We start from the raw sequence: 19,905 nt of genomic DNA on the forward strand, positions 1-19,905 counted from the left end.
CATGAAATTCTATCATACGTGAAAGATCTGTTCAAATGAAGGGTGTAGGAGGAGAGCCTACTTTACCCAGTATGTTAACGATCTTTATTGAACGTTATTTGGGACTCGAACGATTCCACGCCGACGAAAACTCGAGCTGTATCAAATACCAAAGGTGTCCAAGATTAATTCTACAATGCGGTCTGATTGGTCAGTCTTATCTAGACACAGATAAAATCTGAAAATTTTAGTTTGTACATACAGTGAGTTGCGCGTTGCGCGACCATTCGATATGGAATAATGTCCGTATACGCAGCTCTTGATATTTATTTGACGATCTTGATTTCGAAGAGTGTACCAAAAGGGCTGGACAGTTCGAAGCAGTTACCCTTGTGTTAGCATTAGCATCTTATGTTGGAGAAAAGGTTGTTGCTTACTTATCGTGCTTTGTTTTCCCTCTTTTAGCAAAGGTGGGCATTATTTGGCGAAACACAAATATTTCAAATACTATTTAATATTTTAGATTTTATTTTGCCGAAAGAAAATAGTATTTTAAATAAGATATACAATTTTGAAAATGAAATATTTCTATTTTAACAATCTGAACCTCAAAATAAAATATTTCTATTTCAACAATTTGATCCACAAAATAAAATATTTCTATTTATTATTTGGCATTTTATTTGGCGAAACAAATATTTCAAATTCTATTTAATATTTTAGATTTTATTTTGCTGAAAGCAAATAGTATTTTAAATAAGATATATAATTTTGAAAATGAAATATTTCTATTTTAACAATCTGAACCTCAAAATAAAATATTCCTATTTCAACAATTTGATCCACAAAATAAAATATTTCTATTTTAACAATCTGAAACACGAAATAAAATATTTTATTTACTTTTTGCATTCTTAGAATATTCTGAGAAACCGCATAAACATACAGTCAATCTTATCGTTAAAAAACGATTTACGTACAATCATGAATGTACTCAATTCGAACCATGATTTTCAACAATAATATTTGGAATTAAAATTGAAAATAAAGACAAAATATAAATATTTTCAATATTCTTTAATTAAAATACTATTCTCAAAAAAATTACTGCCTCAAATAAATTATTTATTTTCAAAAATTACTGCATCAAATAAAATATTTTATTTTCAAAGTTGTATACATACTTTAAAATAAATAGGATTATATTTACTATTTACTATTTAAAATACTATTTTCCCCAGCTCTGTGTGTCTGTTAGGCGAATCGAGAAGTTGCGACACAGACGAAGGTGTCCCCCATGTACGACGTGGTTTTTACTCCAGGAGAGAGATAGTTAAATAATTTAGAACATCAAAATTCAATTTTAATTAAAGTCTATTCAATGAATTTTATTTAGAGTGCGGAGCTTAGATACGTGACCTACTTTCCATTTCTCTTTGTTCACTTCTTAGAAATTGCAGCATCGATGTCGATGTGTTTCGTTGCGAAAGATGATTCCAATATTTTTGGGTTTCCACATGTTCCGTGGATCTTGAGAGGTCTTCTTTCCCATCGATAATCGAGCCTCGAAGAGAGAGGCCGGAAGGTTTCGGAGTAAAAAAAAGTGTATCAGTATCGGTAGTCGGTGCAGCGGGCTGCAATCTGTTCTCGTCGTATCGGGAAATGATCGAGGGTGGCGTTAGGTGCAGCGAAGCGCATATTTTGTCTAAAATTTCCGTGGAGCCGAGAGCAAGGTGGTCGGTTCGCTCGGTATTCGTTTCACGAGGATAAATAAAAAGTTGTAGCGTCGCACAGTGGTCGATTTGCTTGTAAAGTGGGAGAAAAGCTAGCATTACTTGAAAATTTCATTTAAATTTTCAAATAATAGAGTCGAATACACCTGTTAATCGCCATCGATCATGATGGGTTTTTCCAATGAGAATTCCATCAGTTATAACGGGACTAGTATGTAATGCAAAGCATGCGAAACCGTTCTTCCATGTTCACGCTTATCGAAAATTGGGTTTGACTGTCTCAAAATGTATTTTTATATGGGCAAGTTGATTATTTTGCCACTTGTACACGGATTCAGTTGGATAGAAATGAAACATATGATCATTAAATTTTTAATTATTTTCGGTGAGATTCAATTTCGGCTATAATACGAATTATGGACTATATTACGAGTTCCATCTGATAAATCAATTGTTGATTATTTTACTACTTATATCCACAGTTTCAGTGCTTTCAGCAGAGTTGGGCAAAAATTTAATCAACGATTGACTAAATTTCTACTTCAATCGTTAATCGCAATTAACAGTTAATCTCCTAGTTTAGTCGTTAATTGCGATTAACGATTATTAATCGTCAATCGGATAATTGATTAATGATTAACTGCTGAAACTTCGAAATGAAATACGGAATCAAAACTGTATGAATAATGAAATAAATGTAAACTGAATGTAGGTGTATTGTCATTTGTTTCTTTTACGATCTCTGTTTACGTGCTTTTACGTTTTTTTTCGATGATTTCTTCTTTTAATCAACGATTGTCGATTAACTTCATCAATCGATTGAGGCAATCGTCGATTTTTCGATGATTTCTTTTTTTTAATCGTCCACATTGATCAATCAAACATGATCAAAATTTCAATCGATTAATGCCCAACTTTGGTATTCACTTCGGTAGGAAAGGCAAATGATTGTTAAGATTTTAATTATTTTCGATGAGATTAAATCGAGAAAAAGGAAACGTGTCATTTGCGCACGTTAGATTATAATAAATCAAATTATATAACGACTTCTTTTTTATTTTTGTCCCATTTTTCATACTTATCGACCACTGTGCGTCGGTGTCTGGGTCGGCGTCAGCTTCGGCGTCGGAGGCCTCGGTGCACGGTGTAGTGTTTTCTACTTCCTCCCGGCTGAAAAATGACACGCGAGTAAAGTAAATACGCTGGTGAGGCTGGTGGGAAGACGAAGACAACGCCGACGCCGACGCCGACGTCGACGCCGACGGATACGCGCGCGACGACGGCCACGAGCACGAGGACGAAGACGGGGATCGGCAATCACAGCCATTAGCCGCTATTTTTGTCGGAGGACCGAGAAACGCAGTGTTTTCGTGCGACTAAAGCCGTTTCGACACTCGGAACGACTTCATCGTCGACTCCCGCCACGGAAAGCGAAATTTCGAGTTCGCTCTTGTCGTCGATCCCTCCACTTTACCCACTCGCACTTTCAACAATACACACGAAGGGCCCATAGAAAAAAAGAAGAATTTATCATTTCTAGACAAAATACACATTTCGTTGATTAATTTTAAGAAACGAGGGACCTGTACAAAGCTCTTCTCTCCTTCAACAATTTCAATAAGTTGAAAAGAATGCATTCTTTCTTTAATCACTCTAATAAGTTCAAAATAATGTATTGATATTATCAAATTATGTTTTTTTTTTGTTTTTAAATTGCACTTCTAAGTCCCGTCAGAAATCCATAAAATCCGCAGTCCAGTTATGAAATATTCGCGAAACGCGTATATTGGCCGAACGGGGAAGAATAATGAAATTTCATTCGTTCGAACCCGATTCTCGTACGGTTTTTCTTAATGGTGGACGGTATTTGCTCGTGCTCGCAGAAATGTGATATTAACGTGTCCCGTGGTTTCTTTCCTCGAACGGCTTTAAAATACAAGACGACGTCCTCGAGTGCGCGCCGGTATCCCGTCGCTCTTTATTTCTCGAGACGTTTCGAAACAAATCCTACGAACAAATAAATAAGACCAAGAGATATATCGTTTCCCCGAAGGAACGAGTAGGCGGCGTCCGAATTATTCGAGGGAAATTTTCCCGTCGGCTGTCCCAATAACGCGTGAACGCTTCCGCAATTTGGGCCTTCTCTCTCACTGGCCCGCGTATACCTGTCACTGTATCCTCTTCGCAAGTTATTTCAACTTTTTTAGGGCAGTATAATTACGTGGGTTTCACTCCACGCGGTCACAATGTGCGTTCCTTCCGCCCCGGACGTTTCGGGGAACACGGTAATTATAAGATGCCGTTTCAGGGATGCAAATTTCGAAGCAGGTACTTTCCCAGAGAAGGTGAAAGGACTCGGAAGATAAAGCAATACGACCAGAACGATGGACACGATTGCATAGAATAGCAATTCCTGAAACTGGGGATTTTATGCATTTATGTCGGGAACTAATTTCGAAGTAGGATAAACACAAGACGGAAAATAAATGTCCATTTCACTCCCCGAATTGCTGCGATTAAGGTAGACATTTCTTTTCAAGTAACAGCTCTAACAGCTCATCTTCGATTGCACTTCAAATAAGCACAGCTAATAATTGAATTCCGAATTGCACCTTTCTGCTCGTCTGCCTGAAAACGACTCGAGTTCTAAACTGAAGTACAGCTTGTCAAATCCAGCTGTGCGGCTGAATGTCCCCCGCGGGGGGAAATCTTTGTATTTGTTTGCCCATTCCTATGTTTTGGTCAGCCGCACAGCTAGATTTGACAAGCTGTAAATCAATTATAAATGACTCTGCTTTGAACGTCATACGTAAGTATCTTTGTGTCCGAGAGTGAAAGGAAGAGTATTCTCAACGGGAGTCGTGGGTTGAAGCTTCTTGCTAGGGACGGGTCAATTGATAAAATGAATACATAGTAAGATTGGTAGAATAAACAAGTACATATGTGGAATGTTACGGTAGGAAAGGGCGGGATCTTGGGGTGGAAAAAATGGGTTTAATACGAGTGTCGGTTGCGGCTGTGGTCGTGGCTCGCGCACACAGCACGGTCGGCCGCTGTTACACGTTCGCGTCGTCGTCTTTTGAATGGGACTAATTTTAGAATGCGCCTACTATATGTGGATAACTGTATACGCGCCGGTGGCGTATTCAGTTTCTGCAGGACGGGGCCCGCGCCTCGGCGCTCGGCACTCGCCACGCGTTGTACCACTGTATCGCTATACATACTCCGTATGCGGAAAATAGCGGGCGCGTGCGTGTTCAACGTGTTATGTATAATTTTCTGTTTCCAGCCACCTGACACGGACCACGACATGGGAGGACCCGCGAAAAACAGCTGCCGCCGCGAACGTAGCCGCCGTCGCCGCCGCCGTCGACAACGGAAAGTCATCGAGCGCCGCCACCAACTCCCTGGGCCCGCTTCCCGACGGATGGGAGCAAGCCCGCACCCCCGAAGGAGAGATTTATTTTATTAATCATCAGACGCGCACCACCTCCTGGTTCGACCCGAGAATCCGTAAGCACCCCCTTCTTCAAGCCATCCCTTTCTCTCGACGTCTCCTTTTGGCTAAAGCATTGCATAGCGCGGTGACATCTTTGTGTGAGAAGCAGGGAACTGGTAGAAATTTATGTAAATCTTTACTTTTCCAAAGAAATTTTCGCGAAAGGCATATATGTATGTTAATTTACAAGACGTTTGTAATGTTCTATCATTGTACAGGGTGACAAGAAATAAACGGAGTTAAACATTTCTTATTATAATACTGTCAAATCGACGAATTTTGAAAAACCAAACAATAACAACGATAACATAGACCGTTAGTATTCACATATTTAAGAGGTTTCGAAATGGCCAACCTTCGAGCCGATGCAGAGGCTCAAACGTGTCTTGAAATTTTCGGCAATGGGCCGCAGCTCTTCTGACGTCATTCGCTTCCACTCCCGGTGCAGAGATGTTTTCGATGACTCCAGATTTTTATGGGGCCGAGCACAATCGCTGGCCTCCAAAATCGACCACACGTTGTAGTCCATCGGGTTGAGATTTGGTGAGTACGGCGGCCATTCCGCAGATGTGATGAAACCTGGAAAATGGGCTTTGCACCACTCCTGGTGCAAAGTTTTTGTTTTCGCCCTGTGGGGCGGCGCGGAATCCTGCTGTAACGTCGTAACGAAGTGCTGTTGGGCCCACGGAAGTACGACGGCTTCGAGAATGTCCCGTCGATACACTACTTGATTGATTTTGACCGCTTGATCCACGAAAACCGTAGCAAATCCCATTTTCCAAGTTTCATCACATCTGCGGAATGACCGCCGTACTCACTGGATCTCAACCCTATGAACTCCAGCGTTTGGTCGATTTTGGGGGGCAGGGCCTGTGCTCAGCCCCATAAAAATTTGGAGTCATTGAAAAAATCTCTGCGCCGGGTGTGGGACCGAGTGACGCCAGAAGAGCTGCGGCCCATTGCCGAAAATTTCAAAACACGTTTGAGCCTCTGCATCGGCTCAAAGGGTGGCCATTATTATTTGGTTTTTCAAAATTCGTCGATTTGACAGAATTATAATAAGAAATGTTCAACTCCGTTATTTCTTGTCACCCTGTATTTTGAGACCAATATGTGAAGATGTCGATGACGTATACTCGCGTCATTCGTACCAAAGTAAAAAGCTCGAATGACGCATAAATGCGTCACCTGTCGCCAATGCATTGAAAGTAAGTGTCTATTCCACTCCGGTTCGTTGCAGTTCAGGTAGAAAATGTTTACTTTGCATAAAGATCCGCTATGTAATGTCAACGAGACGTCATATTAAAGCAAGGGGCTAAATTGCCAAGTGCACCTGGGGCTCCACACTCCGTTAAAGGTGTTTATAGATGAACGTAACATATTTCAGCGACCCACCTTCAAAGGGCCCCCACTTCCGGTGCCATGCTGCCGCAGAACTGGCTCCAGCAACAGCCCACAGGTGGTGGTATCCAGAGCAATCAGACGTTGCAAGTGTGTCAGCAGAAGCTTCGTCTCCAGTCGCTACAAATGGAACGCGAACGTCTTAAGCAACGGCAACAGGAAATCATGCGTCAGGTCGGTCGACTTTTCCTCTTCTCTTTGAATAAGGCATTTCGTTCGATGAAAAACGGGGGAGTAACGTTGTTGATTTCCGCAGCAAGAGTTGATGCTACGACAGAGCACCACCGACGCTGCCATGGATCCGTTCCTGTCGGGGATCAACGAGCAACACGCACGCCAGGAGAGCGCTGACAGTGGTCTGGGTCTTGGCTCCGCGTATTCTCTTCCACACACGCCGGAAGATTTCCTCGCGAACATCGACGACAATATGGATGGCACAAGCGGTGAGATATCCTCGCAGGTGTAGAACTATATCGTAAAGACGTAGCGCTGGTCGAAAGACAACGTTTGTTTTTCCATCAGTTTCTGTTTACCGGATCCGTTAACGCGGCCCCCACTAAAACCCGGTCTTTTCTTTTTGCAGATGGCGGCGCACCCATGGAGACACCAGACCTATCTACTCTGAGCGATAACATCGACTCGACCGATGATCTCGTCCCGTCGTTACAGGTGCTTATTAAAACCACCTAACCCAAACTACAGGCTCAGACTCCTAGCACCTCGTCGTTGATTATTTGCTGCATCCAAGGATGCCTTGCACAGAAGTTATATACAATAATTCCAGGGGAAACATACAGTACTGCAACCCCCTCCGAAATTGAAGTGTTAGAACGCATTATCTACCGGCGATTATTTCATCATTTATGTGATGATTCGTAGCGGAATATTTGTCAACCTCTTTGATAGTAATAGCAATTTTCATTCTGAACCAACGATTAACTCTCGGTAACGTAATCAGACAATTTCGTTTGGGATTTTATTCTATAAAAGGAGATTATGAAATCGCTTTTTGGTATGGCAAAGTTATCGAAGATCCTATTAATAGGCTTCCGGTAGATAAAACGTTAACACTTCGGCTATCAACAGTTGAATGATCGAGAATTCTTTCAGAAATTGTCCTGTAATTACAATTATAAGTAGACTGCGGATTCTTATGCGAAGTAAAAATTGTTTGCATCGAACAGAAAGTTTGTTGTTCCGTCAATTATTTCAATCAGCTGGAACTAATACATTTTTATCATAAATGCATAAACTCTGCAGTCTAATTATAAGTATGTTCAGTAACGATATATAATTTCTGAATTTTTCTGAATCGTCCTAAAAAAATACAAACATCCACTAAATAAATTACGGTACTCTATGCTCTCCCTAGAATCTGTGCGACTTCTATTTGAGATATTTCTTCGTGCGGCAAATAGTTTAGTTGTTAAGAGATCGATCCTGTGCACAGTGATCCGCGCGTGCGATCGCAGAAACTCGAGACGAAAGTCAGAATCGAAGCGGGGAATCGTTTGGCTGTGCAACGAAATCGATCGCACGCGCTAGAATCGCTGTAAATTGCTTGCGTCGCGCGATTTAATGTTCGCCTCTCTGTCTGTTGTCGTCTCGTTTGCAGTTGAGCGAAGACTTCAGTAGCGATATTCTGGACGACGTGCAGTCGCTCATAAACCCCAACACGACGAAACCCGAAAACGTGCTAACGTGGCTGTAGTGTGCGGAGACGGAGATTGTCTATGACAGGCAAGCAATCGATGAGATCGACTCGAAACAAACACACAAAACAATCGCAATTTCAATATGTCTATACCGAGCGTAAGGATTCTGGAGGATCATACACCCAGCTGAGCAACGACTATTCCACGCAAACGAAAGAAAGTTGAAATTCACGGAATATATATTCTATATATAGAATATATATATATAGAAAAAAAAGAAATGAAACGACAATAAATGCTCGCGTGTGTGTGTGTCTGTGTACCGGGGTCAAAGAGAAATTCTAAAGAGTTCAAGGCGGGAGGAGAAACAACTTCCGATCGCACACCACAACGCAGACACTCACGTGTACATATACTACGGAATATTTGGAAGATCGGAACATCGAAAGATCCGGAACGAGGATCCACGGATATATACATATGTATAGCGTCCCAGAAATATTGGCGCCCGATTCGCCGAATCGTGCTTCTTATTGGGTTCCAGATTCTGGTGGTAAAAATGGTAAACAGTTCGAAGCCTTGATAATTCTAGTGTTCATGGCAAGCTTGTTTGAGTCTTCCCGGAGAGAAAGAAAGAGAGAGAGCGAGAGAGAGATGGAGAGAGAGAGAGAGAGAGAGATCGTCGAGAGTTATAAACCGAGCAGGCCGCAATTACCGCCCGAGGCTTCGTTTCGAACGAATCACCGTGTTTCTTCGTTACCATTTCTACCTCTCTCGTTACACGTAGAATAATGGATAATGTTGGTTGGAATCGAACAAGGAGGTATGAGTTCACTCTCTCATATATAGCAAAAAGGAAGAAGAGAACCCCTCGTGGTTTTTGGGACATCGCGTACGTGTACATGAAAACACATTATACCATACACGAGCAAACACAACATAGACACACTCACGCACATCCACATACACACATGCATATATTCGGGTCTTTCTCTTTCTCTCTTACCGTTAGAGTATCGCTCGGACGTGTTCGCGTGTTTGTATGCGTGTATGAGTGCATTTCTCTCCGAACATTTTGTATATAAGTTTGTATTTCTATGTCGAAGCACTGTGCGAGAGGAAGAGCGAGAGAGAGGACTGAATATTTTGATAATAATATTTAAAGTAAACGGAGCCGGCGTTCTAGACGCTCTAGACGCTCTAGACCCGCTCGACCGTATCGATATATGTATACATATGCATACATACGGTGTAAGAGCGTGGAGATTGAAACGAGAGGAGAGCTGGATGCACTTCCCGATTGTACGAGAGTAGACAAGTTAACGAGAAAATTGTTGTTTAATTATATTTATATCACATTGATTTACAAACGGGGATATCTGGTATCATGACGTATCAGATTATTGATGTAACCGATCATGGATCTCGCGTGCGATCGAAATTTTCAACGGATAGGAGAATGGATAGGGATAATAGGGAAATTGGAATCCGAATCCGAAGAAAACAGCATACCTGATGTGTTCACGGGATCGCGATCGCGAAACGATACACAAAACAAGTGCAATTATTTACGAAGGAGACGAGAAGTGGAGAGAGGTAGAGAGATATAGAGAAAGAGAGAAAGAGAGAGAGAGAGAGAGAGAGAGAAAGAAAGAAATGATGGGATAAAAAGGGTATGATGTTAGAGAGTAAACAATATTTTATTCGATAAACATCGGTTGATATAGCGCGGTGATCTTTGTAGGATGTTTACGATAGCAACGGCGAGCAACGTCTAAAAGTATCGAAGCATTTTTAACACACGGACACTTGTCTATACCTTGACGTTGGCATACGGAGCAAATCGTGTTACGTGTATGATTCAGATTCGAAACGAGATTTCGTCGAATCGCGTGTCCAAAGTATATTAGACGCATATACACACAGAACTATACATATACACTGCAATCGAGTGTCGATAAATGCTCAGACTATTTTACAAGAAGCGACATATGCTTGATCAAACGAAGTGCCTTTTCTCTTTGCAATCGATTTATATATATTATAAACGAGACGATATTATACACGTTAACTATACTATATTGAGATCGTCAACTCTTTCAAAGCAATAACCGTCCATAAACACGAGATGTTTTACGCGAAACATGTGGTAATAATTGTTAAAAGTAAGCAAACACACCGTTTTTTAAGAGAGACCCCCCTTTTTAAACGATACTTCGAAGAGGGGAACACAAAATGAATATATATATATTTTTTTTATATATAAAGTCTATACTTGTTACGAATTGCAGTTATATTGGTATTTTGAAAACGCTGTTAGATTGTAAAATTCTCTTACGTTTTATACTACCATACAGTTATATAATGGAGATTACAAAAGGAGAGTATATGATATTTATAGAATTATCTTTAAATATCTCTTTAGCCGTAAGGGTTTTCTTTTTTTTTCTTCTCTTGCGTTGATTCGTTCTCTTCGCTCAGAGAGATCCCCTTTTTACTTCTCGAAAGGGGATCACGGGAGCGCCACGTGCACGAAAACGAAAGCGAAAGCGACAAGAAAAAAAGAATAGAGGCCGATCAAACTTGTACTTGTACTTGTCTGTTTCCCGCTGAAACGACCTGTAGAGTAATCGTTCAACTACCGAACAATCGAAGCGACTCGGTAAAGAAACAACGCGCGCACGCATATACATATAATACTATGTACGTGTACAGGCTGAGTCGCCTGATACTGCAACCAGGAATCCTTCCGAAACTCTTTCTTCTATCAACGAATCTTTCACACCGAAATCGAATACTTCCAAGTCGCGCATCGTTCAATATAATTAGTAGACTGCGGATCTTTGTGCAAAATGTTTCCTCTCTTAATGATTTGAATAGGCTGAAACTAATACACTAATATTTTGAATCTGTCCACTGCTTTAAATTGCACCTAGTTATTTTTCTCATAAATGCACAAAATCCGCAGTCTAATAATTAGCACTTTTCTAAGCGCACACTTAGGGGACGCTGGAAGCTCAAGTTTCTCTTTAAATGGACTCGTAAATTTTTATATCGTTAACGCGTTCATAAGCGAAAAAGCAATTCTATGAACAGGCTATATTTTTATACAGAACTACTTTTATACCGATTCTACTAAAGCTCGCACTTGATCAAGCATCCCCTACGCGTCCACTTACGAGAGTGCTAATTTATTAGACTGTGGATTTTATGGAATCATTTAAAGAATTTACAAGTACTGTTGTATTGTTTTCAACTGGATATCATTATTAAAAGAAGACACAAGTGTCTATGTAGCTCCTGTGTCCTACAAGTTTTATTTTGCATAAAAATCCGCAGTCTACTGATTACATCGAACAACGTCCTCGTCGAGGCAACTTGATTTTCGCCTGAAACATTTCTCGATACAACAGTTTCGCATACATTTCAGCTTCCGGTCGTAGGTGACTCACTCCGTACAGACAATATATTATATATATGTATATATTTTTAGTTACATGGCAGCTTAAGTGTACACAAATATACGTCGTGAAACGAAGGGAGAAGAGAGGAAGGAGAGAGAACGCGGAGAGGTTGACGTAACTTCGCTCGTTAGTCCGAATGGAAAACGTGGCGATAACGATTGATAAGTGGTACCCAGTGATAACGATCGCGCAATCATGAATTTTTTAATCCGTCTGATCCGTTGTCTACGTTTTCTTTTTTCTTTTCTTTTATTTCCTTCTCCGTCGACGGGGGAAGGAGGAGGAGAGCCAGAGACAATTTTATTTTTCTGAATGATCTAAGCATTATCTTGTTGAAGTTTATTTGTTGATCGTCGAGCATTGATTGTTATTGATTCGTCGCAGTTACGTCCGCCATCGCCGCACACTGGCTTAACATGCGGTTCTAGCTGAGGAAAACTAATTTTATCTCTCCTCACTCTGTTTTTTGATATTTTAATACAGGACCTTTTATATATCCATTCGATGACTATGCTCCGAGATCAGAAGAATCCATGATTGCGAGAGCCATGAATTAATATGTGCAGTTAATATTGTTAATCTGGAGAACGTATTTGTCAGCAATTGATTGACCTTTGCTCAGCTAGGATCGCATTTGAAAAGAGTGTGCACCGTGGCCGTGTTCATCGAGGATCGATGGATCCCCTTTGAACGGTTCGAGGGTAGAACCGAGCTTTGGAAACCGCTCTCCCAGTTTTTCCCGCGACGAGGAAAATCTCCGGAGAGAGCGAGACACTTTCGTTTATGGTTGTTCGCGCACGCTCGGCCCGAAACTATTTCTGTTGTGTTGCCAACCGTTAGCCGCGCGAGCGCCGAACACAAATTCGACCTCTTTCTTTTTAGTTTTTAATCGAGAAACGAAAACGATCATTGTAATGTTCATCCGACACTGTGCGTTACTGTCTGTATTATTCGACTGAGAACACTTGGGGAAGCGATCGCCTGCATTGTTACACACGTGCCAACGCGAAACAACGGTAGACCTGACCTGTTATTTTTACCGAACCGAGCGAGAACGTTTTATCGTCGCGCGGCCGCGAATCGTTCGTTCCTCGGGCCACGGTTCCCCCGATCGTCGCCTAATCGCCGCGAATCAACGTCTCTAATATAGTATTAAATAGTATTCTAACGACACACGAGGGTGTCGATAAACAGTTATCAAAATAACGAGTAAGCGAGGACGGTACCGAGACTGTGGCCGCGAGAAATCGATCGTCGGCGTGAACCCTTTGCAGGGCAGTGTTTTTTCTTTAAACGAAAAGAGAAAGGAAACAAAAATGATATATGTGTTTTCGATGGTTTTGTTATGCGAGGAGAACTCGTCTCGATCTTTATTGCAACTTTATATTTTTAGAGAAATTGAGATTACTGTTTCAATATTTTTCGGTTGTTCATTTTAGCGAAACGTTTTACCGCAATTTGCAGTCTTTCGAATTATGTTTCACTTTTTAGTTTTTACCAGCTGCAAATGTATGAAGATCCCCGCAGTCTAGTAGTAAGTGGTTCTCTGTTAACGCTGTACCTACCGGAAACCTGTTAACAGGCTTTTTCATGACTGTAACAATGCCTAATGAAATTATATTGTTCGCAGCTTACTTGTTGGTTTATGGATCAATTTACTGTCGCTTTTGACAACTCGATCAATTGTTGATGTTTGATGTTTAAATGTATATCGAGGTCATCGAGAAGCCCGATGTTCCAGTAGATAGAGCGTTAAAGATATTCGCCTTATCGAACGGTGATACTGTGACAACCCTGCAAAAAGGTTGACAATATAAAAAGGTGAAAGCTGTTTTAATCGCGAATTCGACCAGCGTTCGTTTCGAGCCAGGACTAAATTTTATGTAGCAGTTCGTCATACGTTCGTCGAAAGGCACAAATTCTTTTATTTGTTTCCCACGGGCGCATGCTATTATCCAAAAGTACCTGGACACCTGCATACCTGCAGACGTCGTGAATACATATATATATTATATGTTCGAATGGCAATAAAATCTTTTATTCCTTTATTATGGGGAGCTTATAGATTTTAAGGTATTATTGATCATGTAATTGTTGTAGCCAAAGTCTCTTATTCATAGAATAACTTCAACTTAGAATAATGTCATATTCGAAATCACATGAATTCTTTATGTGCTAGGATCGAGCGTCCTCAATTTCAAAACAAATAGAATAGCACTATAGACAAAAGCATTCGAAAGTATCAAATACTAGGTTTGCGCAGCGCGAAAGTTGACTATTTTACATTGTTATATAAAAATAACAGTTAAAACAGGGATAATGATACATAAACAAATGAGTTTGTTGAATAATTCCTCGTTGGACGCATCTTAACAATCTCGATAATCATAAAGTAAAACTATGAGAACGCGTCCCGTGGATCTAGTGTTGATATTGTTGAAAAGTGTTTGTATTATCGTAGCAAATTGCTATTTGTTTAAACCAGGTGTTTCCAGATATTTGTGGATGGTAGTTTATCGGCCCACGCGACATAGCAGCGTCTACGATGTTTTCTGTTCGTCACGTTCGATCGAGGTGTGAACTGCCGGTAGAACCAAAACCGATCGACGAAAGTTACCGTCGGAAACGGGTGATCGAATAGATCAACGGCGCGCGCTCCCGCAAAATCAATTGTTTTTCAGCGCGCAAGCGTGTTCGCGACGCGATTAGCTCTTACAGGCATCCGTGCAGGTCAGAGATATACATTTAAATGTATTATTTTTATTGCTAGTTAACGATTAATATTAATATTACCATACACCGTATCTTGCTTTTAGTCTAAACTTAATTTAGTTTTTACGTTGACTGGGGCGAACGGGGCGGGGAGGGGGGGTTTTTTGAGAATCGGGGGAGCATCGCGAGGAGCGAGAGGGGGGGATCGGAACACACCTCTCGGAAAGAAGTGCCTTGATTCAGAAATTGCGGAGAACAATTCTTTTGCGAAGCGCGACAGCGTGCTTATTGTCTTTTTTTTTCGTCAGCCAACCAAGTCGACCACCGGAAGCCGGTAACAAAACGTATCGAAAATGGACGAAAAAGAAAAAAAAAATCGAAAACAAAGGTAAAAACGTTGTCAGACTCCCCTTAGGCGGCGCAACCATAATATCTGAGATTATAACTACGAGAAGCAATTAGTTGTTTAATATCAGTATTTAAATATGCTCATTGGCAATAATTTGTGACGTACATTTTTATATCGGTAACAAGTGCCTTAGTAATAACGATAATGATAAATATATTGTTTACTTACGTACTGACAAGCGATGTCATTCCGTGTCTATTTATTTCTACGACCACGACACACAACCTCGTAATCCTGGTTTCTCTCAATGCGACCATTGCGTCCCGCTCTTTGTATGGACATTGTAAATTATTGTTTGAATACTTTTATGACAGTGACTCCAACTTCAGAACAACAGTTAGTTACCTGTTAAATTTCTTCTGATGACGGTCTCTACCTCGAGTCCTTTCATTTTCAATATTTACTTAATTTTATATTTCAACTTAATGCATTCAAATTTCGATAATAATTTCAATCACTGCAATGGAAAAATGTCAGGTAAGATCAGATGAAAATGGAATAGAAAAATACAATATACACGCATACAGTGAGTGTGCAAAGTATTCGTACACCTTTTAAAAGCTAATAACTTTTTTATAATTCTACCGAGCCACCTGATCTTTTTATAATCAATTAGAAGCATTGCTTTACGGAATGTTATGCACAAAAGATTTTCCGAAAATTATAATTTGCAAGGTTACATGCAAAAATAAAAAAGGTATTTTTTAAAACTTTTTTATTTGAGCCCCTAATGAAAATTTAAAATATATGTTTTGTAGATCTATGTTAGTTTTACACATGCTGAAAATTTCATCGAAATCGGTCGACGCAGGAGAAAACAACACGCATCAAAAGATGTATGATTCTGTGGATTTAATAAAGCTACGATTTTCACCATTTTTAACCGCTTGTACCTCGTGTGTATGTTAATCGATTTCGATGAAATTTTCAGAATGTGTATAGCTAACATAGATCTACAAATAAAAAAATTCTAAAAAATGCCTTTTGTATTTTTGCATGTAACCTTGTAAATTATAATTTTTGAAAATCATTTTTGCATATCATTTCGTAAACCAATGCTTCAAATTGATTATAAAAAATCAGGTAATTTGGTAGAGTTTTAAAAAAGTTATTCTGTTTTAAAGGGCGTACGAATACTTTTTACACCCACTGTATATGCTGTTTTGTACATTGAAACGAATCGGTAATCATCAAAGTAAATTTATAGTCGCCAGAAATGCCAGATCTTCGTAACAGTTGTTCGACGTGAAAGCTTTTTCGTAACTATTCGAATTAGAATGTTTCCGTAATAGTTTGAAACAGATATTCTCGGAAACGTCCTGTTAAGCATTATTGTTAGTCATCGTTTCCATTGCGTTTCCCAGTCGTTGGAATGATCGATCGGGACCGGGAGGAGAAACATAATGTGTGCCTTTTCCACGACGCGATTGCTCGACTCGGTTTAGCTGCGGCCATCAGCCATCGCAGCTCGAACGAGATGGAAGCGGCAGATTTCTGATTTGGCAAGGGGTGGGATCGCTGCTGATGGGGAAGGAAAAGGGCAGCCGTTTGCGAGGGTGGCTACGAGCTATCCAACCGGACCCCCATCGGCTTCCGCACGCTCCACGGCTATTTTTATGGTTTCTTCCAAACGCGGTCGATCATTCCAACCTATCCTATTGCCTCTATGTCTGTATCTTTCCTCCGATCCATAGTTTCCTCGCATCGCTGTGCTACCGCCTACCTAATCATATTTTCAATTCTTTTCACTTTTGAATCGGATACCTTGATGCAAAAATCGGAAATGTTCTTTCTTCGGTAAAATTGTACTCAATGAAGATCTACATATTTTTATACATAGTCGATTGTTGCAGGTGAGAATTTTTAAATTTTTTAAATTTGTACTTATCCGGTGTTTTGCATTAAGGTTTTTAATGGAATGTCTACAGTTTCGTTCTTCACTCATCAAGATTTTTGCCATAAATGCATAAAATCCGCATTTGATCCGATAAGAAGACCAGATGAAGGATGAAGAACAAAACAAAGAATAAAGGTTGATGACGTTCCATAGGGGACAGAAACTGCAGAAAGGTGAAGCAAGATCGTGGTAAAGGACCTTCAAAATTTTTAGCAATTTATTATAGACGATAATGTATTAATTAACAGCGGTTTTATTATTGGCGATAGCTTCTAAAAATCACAGTCTAACAATTGACGCCTTTTCAATAAGTTTTTTAATACCAATTTTATTTGGAAATCGACAAACTATCTCAAGTAATATTGTCCAATGGAATCTTTTCAGATTGTTTCCAGGTAAACGTAAAAATGAACTTTTGCACCCTTGCGAGTCACCACTAAAAATTGCCGTACCATTACTCACAATAATGTGTAGATTATTAAATATGTTGGTATTCAATATTTGGTATTTAATACCAACATATATGTTGGTATTTGTATTTATCTTTTTATTTTGGTATTTAATACCAACATGTATATTATGTTGGTAAATATGTTGGAATTATTCTAGGTCGAAAGAAATGTTTAAATTTCAAGTTAAAAATTGTTGTCACATCATGAATTTCACTATGCGTTCAAGTATTCTATATCAGTAATAAATAGACTGCGGATGTTTATGCAAAATCAAAAAGGTCTGCATCAGTTCCAAGACACAGAGAAGCTAGATAAAAATTTCTTTCTTCTTTTAATTATTTTATTAAACTGGAACGAATACGTTGATGTTCTTAAATTTTCAAAATATGTCTACCGCTTTAAATCGTACATACTAATTTTTGTTATAAATGCATAAAATCCGCAGTCTAGTAATAAAGATACACGAAATCATAGTGAGGAGATATATTTCGTCCATAGCATCGTTCCTTCGACATCGTGGAAGCGAGATATCTCGTCCGCGGTAATGAAAGGGTTAAATGAGCAGTTTATGTTCAACTTCAAGATGGACGTGCAAGAGAAACTAGCATTTTCGAGATGAATTGCACCGTAACGCGCAAGCGAGCTCCCCTTGTACGCTCAGAAAAACCGTGTTACTTTTTTGAGATCGAATGGCAAAGTAATCGGGGCTTAGGAGCTTCTAGCTGTGTTTTTTCAGGAGTTCCGTGTCGAAAATTGGTGTCTGCCAGGCCCGTAAACAGGAAATAGCCCCCCGCGGTGCTAGTCTCGTAAAAAACCAGCAGCGTGGGCAGGACGGAGATTAGCGACTGGGTACCTGGGCTTTTTCATCCCTTTCTTCGCGTATCCTCTCAGTAAAGAGAAGCGTTCAGGGTTCTGGATTGTGTGTGCCCGCAGTTTTTTAAGCATCCGGAGAAGGGTTGTCCGCGCGACGCAAGCCAGAGACAACCGTGGATTATCCAAGCACCTTCCAGAGAGCCGGTTGTAAGTAAAAGCTTGCGTACTTTTTTGCAATTATTGCAGAGCCGAAGGATCCGTGCTGCGACAGAGGACATTCTTTCTATATCCCAGATGTTTTTTGTTCACGGAAAAACGTGGGCGGATGGCAAAAACCCACGACTGCAGCTTGCTCGAAGAGAAACTCGGAGGTTCAGCCATCTGTGAAAAAAAGGAGAGGGAGTAAAATTACTTTTTGCTCCTAGGATCAAGGTAAAATCCTTCTTGAATTTTTTTAGCAACGTTCACCTTCGGATAAAAACAATATTACGAGAGACGGAAGAGTTATGCGCATTGAACGCGGTGTTATAACGTTGTTTCGGTAGCTTTCCAACCCTCGTGTCGATACCTAACATTTTCTACGTTGTTTAATTACATTAGGAGCGTGAAGGAGCCTCGAATGTATTGGATTGTCCGGAAAGTTCGTGCCGTTTTTGAAGGAAAATTGAAACGCTGCACATTTACATTTTGGTATTCATTTATTAAATTATATAGATGCCATTCTGTTCCACAACCTTCCTCCATTCAATCAGAGACCTGTCCTTATACCACCTACCGAAAATCGGCACGAACTTCCCGGACATGTATGTACATTAATTTATAGTTGTCCGAAAAAAGTAGAAGTCCATAATAATTGACAAGTAAAGACAAATTGAAAGGAAGGTATCCGTGTACTGATGAAGGTGTTAAGCAGATTTCGAAAAAATACGGTTAACTGAATGATAAATGAAACGCCGATGTCCCCGATGATCTCTCCCCTAATTCTCACGCGATTGCAGGTACCTGCACTTGTTCCGCAGCGATCCGATGTAGGGTGGTTTTTTGTCGGTGGTAAAAACTCGATGAAAAAAAAACTGAAATGACTGCACACACCCTTCCCCTATGGCGCACCGTGCCCAATGCAGCGAAAAAACTCCCCTTCTCTCAACAGGTTGATGCCTATTGTGTAAGCGGCTTGTAATACGAGATCGATCGCGCGCGAGCGTAAAAAAAATATTAAAACCTCCCTAAGCGCAACAGGTGACCCTTTTACGGGCGGGGCTTTACAATCGGCCCCTCCTCGAGTCGAGTTGTTTTCACCCTTTGAAATTCCCCCGTATCAAAACAGTGCCACCCATTTATTTCCCAGTTGATTCTTCGAAATTTAAATCGAATTAAAATGATACTCGCTACAATCTAATACGCATTACGCTATCCTAACCCTTTGCACTCCGAATTGTTTTTCAATTTTGTTGCCAATAGTTCAGTCAACGAAAAGTTGTAGAGGGAAATGGACGGAACACAATTTTTAACTTTGGGTCTTTGTTTGGACTAGTGAGGAGGTAAACATACTAAAAGTCCCAACTCCTAGAAGGTGAGCGGGGTTCAGGGGGGCACGTAGAAGGTTCCCTTTTCCGGTTTTCGCGTATATCTCGAAAAATATGCGTCCTAGCGATAAGACCATTCCATACAAAATTAAAGCTGACAAAATGTGCTACAAGATAGATTGGATTCAGTTTTTCGCTATCTCGCATAGTTACCGAGATATCCGCGGTCAAAGTTCACTAATTGTGCTGAAGAGTTAGCTAGTCAAGTAAGGCAAAAATTTCTTTTTCACAATTCGCGAACTTTGAGCGCGGATATCTCAGAAACTATGCAAGATAGCGAAAAACTGAATCGAATCAATCTTATA

At 40.2% G+C, this 19,905-nt stretch overlaps 1 protein-coding gene across 2 annotated transcripts in view; it reads left to right on the forward strand.

Moving 5' to 3' along the window:
- The window catches only part of Yki (Transcriptional coactivator yki), a 43,478-nt gene extending 28,444 nt beyond the window's left edge, over nucleotides 1-15,034 (forward strand). Inside the window, exons 2-6 of one of the 2 annotated variants that reach the window (XM_076426702.1) lie at nucleotides 5,002-5,225; nucleotides 6,599-6,786; nucleotides 6,869-7,072; nucleotides 7,196-7,281; nucleotides 8,228-15,034. In XM_076426702.1, the coding sequence (XP_076282817.1) occupies nucleotides 5,002-5,225; nucleotides 6,599-6,786; nucleotides 6,869-7,072; nucleotides 7,196-7,237 (658 nt within the window). In that variant the 3' untranslated portion in view covers nucleotides 7,238-7,281; nucleotides 8,228-15,034. The remainder of the gene's footprint in view (nucleotides 1-5,001; nucleotides 5,226-6,598; nucleotides 6,787-6,868; nucleotides 7,073-7,195; nucleotides 7,282-8,227) is intronic. The other variant, XM_076426700.1, reaches the window with a different exon arrangement.
- Nucleotides 15,035-19,905: the final 4,871 nt, after the last annotated feature.

Source organism: Lasioglossum baleicum, chromosome 6, assembly GCF_051020765.1.
Source record: "Lasioglossum baleicum chromosome 6, iyLasBale1, whole genome shotgun sequence".
NCBI classification, from domain to species: Eukaryota; Metazoa; Arthropoda; class Insecta; order Hymenoptera; family Halictidae; genus Lasioglossum; species Lasioglossum baleicum.